The sequence below is a fragment of the Mustelus asterias genome, chromosome 17, assembly GCF_964213995.1.
Source record: "Mustelus asterias chromosome 17, sMusAst1.hap1.1, whole genome shotgun sequence".
Classification (NCBI taxonomy): Eukaryota; Metazoa; Chordata; class Chondrichthyes; order Carcharhiniformes; family Triakidae; genus Mustelus; species Mustelus asterias.
In genome coordinates, this window is record NC_135817.1 from 62105746 (window position 1) to 62115611 (window position 9866).

The following is a 9866-nucleotide window of genomic DNA, read 5'->3' on the forward strand; positions in this document are numbered from 1 at the left end:
AGGGTTGTATTTTCAGGTTTATAATCACAGTAATGAATCAGCATTATTTCTATGTCATAGAATCATAGAATCCCAAGGGCGGAATTTTCCAGTCCTGTCCGCCACGGGAATTGTAACAGGCGGGATACGGAGCATGCAAAGGTCTGTTGACCTTGGGTGGGATTTTCCGGCAATGGGGTGAGCACGGCCGAAAATCTCACGCCTAAAGTGTAGAAGGATGCAATTTGGCCCATCAAGTCTGCACCGACTCTCCTACAGAGCATCATTACCCAGGAGTCTCTTAAAAGACCCTATTGAGTTTACCTCCACCACCACTGACGGCAGCCGATTCCACTCGCCCACCACCCTCTGTGTGAAAAACTTCCCCCAAACATTTCCCCTGTACCTACCCCCCCCAGCACCTTAAACCTGTGTCCTCTCATAGCAGCCATTTCCACCCTGAGAGTCCACCCGATCTATGCCTCTCAACATCTTATATACCTCTATTAGGTCTCCTCTCATCCTACGTCTCTCCAAGGAGAAAAGACCGAGCTCCCTCAGCCTATCCTCATAAGGCATGCCACTCAATCCAGGCAACATCCTTGTAAATCTCCTCTGCACCCTTTCAATCTTTTCCACATCCTTCCTGTAATGAGGCGACCAGAACTGAGCACAGTACTCCAAGTGGAGTCTGATGAGGGTCTTATATAGCTGCATCATTATTCCCGGACTCCTAAACTCAATCCCTCGATTGATAAAGGCCAGCACACTATACGCCTTCTTAACCACCTCCTCCACCTGCGGGCCGATTTTAGAGTCCTATGGACCCGGACCCCAAGATCATTCTGATCCTCTACAGTACTAAGAGTCTTTCCCTTAGTATTGTACTCCTTCATCCCATTTGACCTGCCAAAATGGACCACTACACATTTATCTGGGTTGAAGTCCATCTGCCACTTCTCCACCCAGTCTTGCATCCTAACTATGCCCCTCTGTAACTTCTGACATCCCTTCAGACTATCCACAACCCCACCAACCTTCGTGTCGTCGGCAAACTTACCAACCCATCCCTCCGCTTCCTCATCCAGGTCATTTATGAAAATGACAAACAGCAAGGGTCCCAGAACAGATCCCTGGGGCACACCACTGGTGACCGACCTCCATTTAGAAAAAGACCCATTTATACCCACTCTCTGCCTCCTTTGGGCAAGCCAGTTCTGGATCCACAGGGCAGCAGCCCCTTGGATCCCATGCCCTCTCACTTTTTCTAGAAGTCTTGCATGGGGGACCTTATCGAATGCCTTGCTAAAATCCATATAAACCACATCTCCCGCTTTCCCTTCGTCAATGTGTTTAGCCACATTTTCTAAGAACTCCACCAGGCTCGTATATTCTTCATGTAAAAACATACAGTGTACAGGTCTTTCCCCAAATTTTTATTTCTGGCTGACCATTTACAAATAGATTGTGCTGAGTTTAACTCTGGTGCAATATATGAGCTGCTCTTTTGGTTACATAGATGAACTTGGGCACCATGGTTTGGTTCAGGTGCCAGGTGAAGTATTTATTATACATTACATAAAGCAACAAGTTGTTGGAACTGAGTTTGAAGGTGTGTTTAAGAAAGAATAAAAGTTTATAAAAGGCTTTTATAGGGCATTCCAAAGTGTTTCAAGATGGTGAATTATTTTGGAAGCGTTGCCACCCTCAGTTTGTGGGCTAACAAGACAGCAAAGTGTCGTAAATGAGATAAGTAGCATGTTGAGATACTAATATAGAATTCAGCACAAACTTTAGAGCTAGGGCCTAAGCTGACTGTGCAGTGAAGCAGAATGAGACTCTGTTCATGGGGTACAGAACTTCAATTGGAAACTGAATGGAGTGTAAATCTTGTGCTGCGGCAGATCCAAGCACGTTATAAACTCACCTAACCTCAGTGAGGATCTTCCCTTTCCCACTTTCCAAACTTTTACATCTCTTACTGGTAGTTGAGTGCTCTGCCCACGCCTCCGGGCTGTATCCATGGCCGTACACAGCTGTCTCCTGGGCTAGACTGTTCCAAATCCAGCCAGGCAATGTAAACACCGTTCTGCCTGATTGGAGCCCAGATTGTAGACACTAGGTTCAAGCTTGGTAGCTTCTGTGAGGATGCATGTCAAGGCTGCTGATCAGTTAATTGGCCTCTCATGACATTGCTTAATTTCAATTCCTTCCTTTCAATCCACTGCCAGCCAAGGTTTAATCATGTGATTGCTTTTAAAGTGAGCATTTCTTGGTGCTGCTTTGGTTTGATTTTCTTCTGTCAACTGAAGAAGGCTGGAAAGTTTTGAAAACAGGAAGTTTTGTCATGCTGAAACATATATTCCACTCGCACTCTCGGTGTGAGGCTGACAGATGTAGGCGAATTGCTAGCTGGGGTGTTCTATTACACAGGATATTCTTGGCACATCCATTAAGGGTGGTGGAGAAACATTAGATTATAAATCAAGATGTGAAAATTTCAGATTTTTTTCTACTGCAAATAATATTTGACCCAACTTTATTTAATTCGGCCCCTTAAGCGAACCTACAGTTTTTAATTTAAGTGATTAATTTAATTGAAGACATTGACAAAGACTGACACTGCAGTACAAGCATTTGGAACAAAGGTGTTGTTTTTAAATGGTTTACTTCTGTTTGGTTTGGCTTCATGCAACAAAGCTAGCTAACTGATCAATGAGTTGCTTTCAGGAGATGCATGTGTCTTTTCTGTATGGAGATCAAATTTGTTTTGTGCAAAAGGACTATGGGAAACACCTTCAGTTGTAGCAAATGTGTTTTGCTGCAGTCTTCATTAAGATTGTAAGAATGTGAGTACGAAATGAAAGAGGCCATTTGGTCCATCAAGTTGATTCTTTTCACAGGCTACGCACAGTCAATATAACGTTCCTGTGATGCATCTTTGGGATTTTTTACTAGATTATCGAATAGATTCATAGAATCCCTACACTGCAGAAGGAGGCCATTCGGCCCATCGAGCCTGCACCAACAACAATCTCACCCAGGCCCTATCCCCATAACCCCACATATTTACCCTGTTAATCCCCCTGACACTAAGGGGCAATTTAACATGGCCAGTCCACCTAATCTGCACATTTTTGGACTGTGGAGGGGAACCAGAGCATCCGGAGGAAACCCATGCAGACATGGCAAGAATGTGCAAACTCCACACAGTCACCTGAGGCTGGAATTGAGCCCTGGTCCCTGGCGCTGTGAGGCAGGAGTGCCAACCACTGTGCCACCATGCACAGTGCTATATAATGGTGCTATATATGTAAATTATTGCCTGCTAAAGCATCTATTTAATCTACACAGGGCATCTTTACTTAATCTCTGGTTTCCAAAGACAACGTTGCAAAATTCCAGAATAAGTATCTACTCTCAAATCTCTACCAATCAGCAACATTGACTTGCACAGAAATATACCTTAGCCTTTCTGGAACAAGTGTCACTGTGTCAAAAGCATCAATTGATCCTTTCACTCAACACATTTATCTTTTTAATCTCTCACCATATCTATTTCTACTACTTCCAGTCCTGTCCAAACTGGTTTCGATGATAGAATAATCCAGATTGCCATTTTAGTGTACGCGTGTACAGTCTGACCATCTCCTGTGATGATGGTGCTGAAGAGGTGCAACTAACCTAAGTTTGAGTTAATATTTTTGGGGCCCAGAGGAGGAGGAATTTTCCTTTCTGCCCCTTTTTTCTTTGTTCTTAATCCAATCATTCTTCCCCTGTCTGCATTTTGTTGGGCGGCACGGTGGCACAGAGACTGGCACTGCTGCTTCACAGCGCCAGGGACCTGGGTTCAATTCCCAGCTTGGGTCATTGTCTGTGCAGAATCTGCATGTTCTCCCCGTGTCTGCGTGGGTTTCCTCCGGGTGCTCCGGTTTCCTCCCACAGTCCGAAAGATGTGCTGGTTAGGTGCATTGGCCACGCTAAATTCTCCTCAGTGTACCCAAACAGGCGCCAGAGTGTGGCGACTGGGGGATTTCCACAGTAACTTCATTGCAGTGTCAATGTAAACTTACTTGTGACACTAATAAATAAACTTTGTTTTACTAACTTTTTCTGTACCTGATTGACATTGAACTCACACACTCTAATTTACACTTATTTCTCAGTCCGACCAGCATTAATTACACAAGCTTTCAAATCTGATTGGCCAGGGTGATAGAATAGAATAAAATCCCTACAATGCAGAAGGAGGCCATTTGGCCCATCGAGTCAGCGTCAGACCATCTCACCGAGGCCCTATCCATGGTACCCCACATATTTAACCTGCTAATCCTACACAACTTGGGGCAATTTACCACGACCAATCCACCTAACCTGCATATTTTTAGAGTGTGCGAGGAAGCCGGAGCACCCGGAGGGAAACCACACAGATACAGGGAGAATGTGCAAACTCCACACAGTCACCCAAGAATGGAATTGAACCTGGGTCCGGGGTGTTTTGAGGCAGCGGCGCTAACCACTGTGCCACCGTGTTGCCCTATTCGCTCACGTCCCAGGTGTTCTCTTCTCCTCACTGTGAGATTTCAGCAACTTGCTGACTGGAAACCTAGGTGTAGAGGAACAATTCCAACCAACAGTGGGCACTGTTAGATCCCCTAATACAGCAAAAATACAGATGAACCTGTATCTGGGGTCACCATCGCAGATGTCAGAGTAGCTTTCTCGAAGGTCAACCCACGGAAAGCGACTGGCCCGGATGGGGTACCCAGACATGCACTCAGATCCTGCATGGATCACAGACATCTTCAACCTCTCTTTACAACATGAACCTGTATCTGAGGTCCCTATTTGCTTCAAGAAGATGACCATCTTCACGGTACCTAAGAAAAACCAAGCATCGTGCCTTAATGACTATCGGCCGGTGGCTCTGAAATTCATCATTATGAAGTGCTTCGAAAGATTAGTCATGGCACGAATCAATTCCAGCCTCCCGGACTACCTGGATCCACTACAGTTTGCCTACCGCCACAACAGGTCCACAGCAAACGCTATTTCCCTGGCCCTGCACTCAACCCTGGAACACCTAGATAACAAGGACACCTATGTCAGACTCCTATTTATTGACTACAGCTCAGCCTTCAACACTATTATTCCCACGAAACTCATCTCCAAACTCCGTGGCCTGGGCCTCAGTTCTTCCCTTTGCAACTGGATCCTGAACTTCCTAACTCACAGATCATAATCAGTAAGGATAGGCAACAACATTTCCTCCACGATCATCCTCAACACTGGTGCCCCACAAAACTGTGTTCTCAGCCCCTACTATACTCCTTATATACCTATGACTGTGTGGCCCAAGTCCCCTCCAATTCAATTTTCAAGTTTGTTGACGACACCACCGTAGTGGGTCGGATCTCAAACAATGACGAGACAGAGTACAGAAATGAGATAGAAAATCTGGTGAACTGATGCGGCAAAAATAATCTCTCCCTCAATGACAACTAAATGAAGGAGATTGTCATCGACTTCAGGAAGCGTAAAGGAGAACATGCCCCTGTCTACATCAATGGGGACGAAATAGAAAGGGTCGGGAGCTTCAAGTTTTTAGGTGTCCAGATCACCAACAACCTGTCCTGGGCCCCCCCCCCATGCCAACACTATAGTTAAGAAAGCCCACCAACGCTTCTACTTTCTCAGAAGACTAAGGAAATTTGGCATTTCAGCTACGACTCTCACCAACTTTTACAGATGCACCATAGAAAGCACTCTTTCTGGTTGAATCACAGCTTGGTATGACTCCTGCTCTGCCCAAGACCGCAAGGAACTACAAAAGGTCGTGAATGTAGCCCAATCCATCACGCAAACCAGCCTCCCATCCATTGACACTTCCTGCTGCCTTGGCAAAGCAGCCAGCATAATTAAGGACTCCACACACCCCGGACATACTCTCTTCCATCTTCTTCCGTTGGGAAAAAGATACAAAAGTCTGAGGTCACGTACCAACCGACTCAAGAATAGCTTCTTCCCTGCTGCTGTCAGACTTTTGAATGGACCTACCTTGCATTAAGTTGATCTTTCTCTACACCCTAGCTATAACTGTAACACTACATTCTGTACTCTCTCGTTTCCTTCTCTATGAACGGTATGTTTTGTCTGTATGGCGTGCAAGAAACTATACTTTTCGCAGTATGTTAATACATGTGACAATAATAAATCAAATCAAAACAAAAAGGGACATGTTGCTGAAGGGCACCAAGGGCATCAAAATTGATGGCATTGAAGGTGGATAAATCCCCAGGGCCTGATAATCTACATCCCAGAGTACTTAAGGAATTGGCTCTAGAAATAGTGGATGCATTGGTGGTCAACTTCCAGGATTCTATAGACTCTGGAACAGTCCCTGGAGATTGGAGGGTAGCGAATGTCACTCCAATATCAAAAGGGCGTCTTGACAAAAACATGATTAAGATGGGAATAGAGGGATATGATCCCCAGAAGGGTCGGGGGTTTTAGTTCAGTCGGGCAGCATGGTCGGTACAGGCTCGGAGGGGCCGAAGGGTCTGTTCCTGTGCTGTAATTTTCTTTGTTCTTTGTTCTTTGGAAGGTAGAGGGAAAACAGGGAATTATCGACCAGTAAGCTTAACATCGGTAGTGGGGAAAATTCTCGAATCCATTATCAAGGACTTTACAGCAGACCATTTACAAAGCAGTGGCAGAATCAGACAGAGTCAGCATGGACTTATGAAGGAGAAATCATGTTTGACAAATCTGTTGGAATTCTTTGAAGGTGTAACTAGTAGAGTTGACAAGGGGGAGCCAGTCGATGTGGTATATTTGGACTTTCAGAAAGTGTTTGACGAAGTCCCACTTAAGAGATTATCGTGCAAGATTAAAGCACATGGGATTTGGGGAAGTGCATTGTGATGGATAGAAAACTGGTTGGCAGAGAGAAAACAAGGAGTAGGAATTAATGGGCACTTTTCAAATTGGCAGGCAGTAACTCATGGGGTACCACAGGGATCAGTGCTGGGACCCCAGCTATTCACAATATATATTAATGATTTGGATGAGGGAACAAAATGTAACCTCTCAAAGTTTGCAGATGATACCAAATTGGGTTAGAAGGTGAACTGTGACGAGGATGCAGATGTCCTTCAGAATGATCTGGACAGGTTGGGTGAGTGGGCTAATCAATGGCAGATGCAATATAATTTGGATAAATGTGAGGTTATTCACTTTGGAAGCAAAAACAAGAAGGTCGATTACTACCTGAATGGTTATAAATTGGAAGAGGGGAGTGTGCAGCAGGACCTGGATGTCCTTGTGCACCAGTCACTGAAGGTAAGCATGCAGGTGCAGCAGGCAGTAAAGAAGGCAAATGGCATGTTGGCCTTTATTGCGAGAGGTTTCGAGTACAGGAGCAGAGATATGTTGCAATTATACACGGCCAGTACTGTGTGCAGTTCTTGCTCTCGCGGGAGTGCAGCCAAGGTTTACCTGGCTGATTCTGGGGATGGCGGGACTGATGTATGAGGAGAGATTGACTAAGTTAGGATTGTTTTTGCTGGAGTTCAGATGAATGAGGGGGGAATCTCATAAAGACTTATAAAATTCTAACAGGACTAGACAGGGTAGGTGCAGGGAGGATATTCCTGATGGTGGGGGAGTCCAGAACCAGGGGTCACAGTCTGAGGATTCAGAGTAGACCATTTAGGACAGAGGTGAGGAGACATTTCTTCACACAAAGAGTGGTGAGCCTGTGAAATTCATTAACACAGAAAGTAGTTGATGACAAAACATTGAGTGTATTCAAGAGGCGGCTGGATATGGGGCAAATGGGATCAAAGGTTATGGAGAAAAAGCAGGATTAGGTTATTGAGTTAGATGATCAGCCATGATCGTAATGAATGATGGAGCAGGCTCGAAGGGCCGAATGGCCTCCTCCTACTCCTATCTTCTATGTTACTCTGTTTCTATGTAGGAGGCAGCCAAGGAGAGATCCTTGGGGGATTCCAAAGTAATGGTCTAGGAACAGGGAGAGAAGCCAGTTCAGGATATCTTCTGGCTGGAGAAAGAGGAATGGAAGAAGGTAAGCTCAGTTTCACCCTACTGAACAACAGAGGAGGGCCAGTCTAGCGATACCTAAAACATCAAACCTGATACTCTTTACAATTTTCTTGGAGGAAATAAAGTAATAAAATGGAAAAGTGCTATACTATTCAGGAGCAATGATTCTCTTCATGCTGCGGTTGCTAATATTTGTCTCCCTCTAGTGCACACAGAAGTGAGCAGGTTGCTTTTTTTTGTTTATATATCCAATTCAATCCAATCAAAGTCCAATTCAGAGTTTCAGCAAGTGAGACATTCCAGATCCCAGCTGACAAGACAGGCCTCTCACTTCCTGTCTTGGACTTGATCTACATGATCCAAGCTGATTGGAGTAGGCATTGCATCTTCTCCAAGGCTTGATCTCATTTGCATCTTAGCCAAAAGGCCGAGATGCCGCTTTAAACAATTGCTTCAAATGAAGCCTCAGTGTAACCTCATGACTTCAAACAAGTGCAGCACATTGATACTACACTTGATCTTAGCCAAAAGGCCGAGAAGCAGGTTGCTTTTGAGCCGGTTTTGTGATCCTTGCCCAATGACGACGGTATTTGTGTTGCCGCAGTGCTGAAGCTGGGCTCAACCCAAAGAGATGACTCTCTCAGTGGCAGTAACACAGAGAAAATACAGACACCTCAAACATGCCAAACAAAATAATATTGATGCTGGAAGTGGGAAATAAAACCAGACAAAGCTGGAAACACTTGAGTTTATATTTTAGGGTGCCGAAATTGGAAGATTTTGCCTTTTTTGAAAACCTCATTAATAAGTAATTAAGCTTGTTTGGAAGCCAATTGACAAGAAATTAAACATTACCCACAGTATAATAGGGCAGCAAACATGATCAGGGGGAGGTATGTCTTTTTCAGGCTTTGTAGCAAAGGATATTAAGTGGGATTATGCTTAACTTAGAATAGAATCCCTACAGTACAGAAGGAGGCCGTTTGGCCCATCAAGTCTGTACCGACCACAATTTCACCCAGGCCCTATTCCCGTAACCCCACACATTTATCCTACTAATCTCCCCGACACAAGAGTGTCTCCAGCTCAATAGCATCTTCCTGACCCCTGTCATCAACACCAGGTCATGTGAGGTAAATGTGAGTCACCAAATAATGTCGGGCAGAGGGGCCCACGTGATCATAAACTAACAGAATTTCAATTCAAATCCATCACATCACTCAGAGATAATGAACAAATGTAGCTGGGGAATCATGTAAAAAGTAAACTCATTGATGTTCACAATAAACTGAAACAGTTTCACAAATAGGAAAGGCACACATTTGCACCCATGTCTGACTAAAGTGGGGTTTTCTTGATTCTATTCCAGATGCTGTGGTGTTGCTCCCACCTCATTGCCGGTTGTGCTGGAGACAGGCTGTTGGCCTTCGGCCCTTGGGATGACTTTGGTAGCTATCCTCTGGTTGTGAGAGGTTGTTGCCCTGTGGCAGGATGCCTGTCTGTTGCTGTGACACTCAGAAGCAACTGTGCCAATGGGATAGAAAGGCCATTCCATCAGAATTGCCCTGAGAGATGCTCCCCAGTAGCATCAGCAGCTGATCAGCCATCGATGTGTGGTCCATTTTGCCCTCCCTGCTTTCCTGAGAGGGACCAGGACCTGATGTGAATCCAGGATCCTTGGATGGGATTTTCTGGCCGCGCTCGCCTCTAAACCAGAAAATCCTGTCCGAGGTCGATGGGACTTCCCATGGTCCACCCTTGCCCACTACAATTCCTGTGGTGGGCGGGATGGGAAAATTCCCCCCCTTGTCTCCCTCTTA

At 45.1% G+C, this 9866-nt stretch overlaps 1 protein-coding gene and 1 non-coding gene across 7 annotated transcripts in view; both read right to left on the minus strand.

The window, feature by feature from the left end:
- LOC144506548 (exosomal polycystin-1-interacting protein-like) overlaps positions 1–2378 on the minus strand; it is a 93759-nt gene extending 91381 nt beyond the window's left edge. The window contains exon 1 of one of the 6 annotated variants that reach the window (XR_013499924.1): positions 1907–2006. Coding sequence is in view for 1 of the 6 variants with exons in the window: in XM_078232809.1 (XP_078088935.1) it covers positions 1912–2003 (92 nt within the window). In the remaining 5 variants the exon portion in view is untranslated. Of the gene's footprint in view, positions 1–1906 lie in introns of all 6 variants that reach the window. The other 5 variants (XM_078232810.1, XM_078232815.1, XM_078232809.1 and 2 more) reach the window with 5 other exon arrangements.
- Positions 2379–8400: 6022 nt separating this feature from the next.
- On the minus strand, positions 8401–8590 carry LOC144506725 (U2 spliceosomal RNA). The gene has a single exon (XR_013499957.1). It is a non-coding gene; the product is annotated as a U2 spliceosomal RNA (small nuclear RNA).
- Between the last annotated feature and the right edge of the window lie 1276 nt (positions 8591–9866).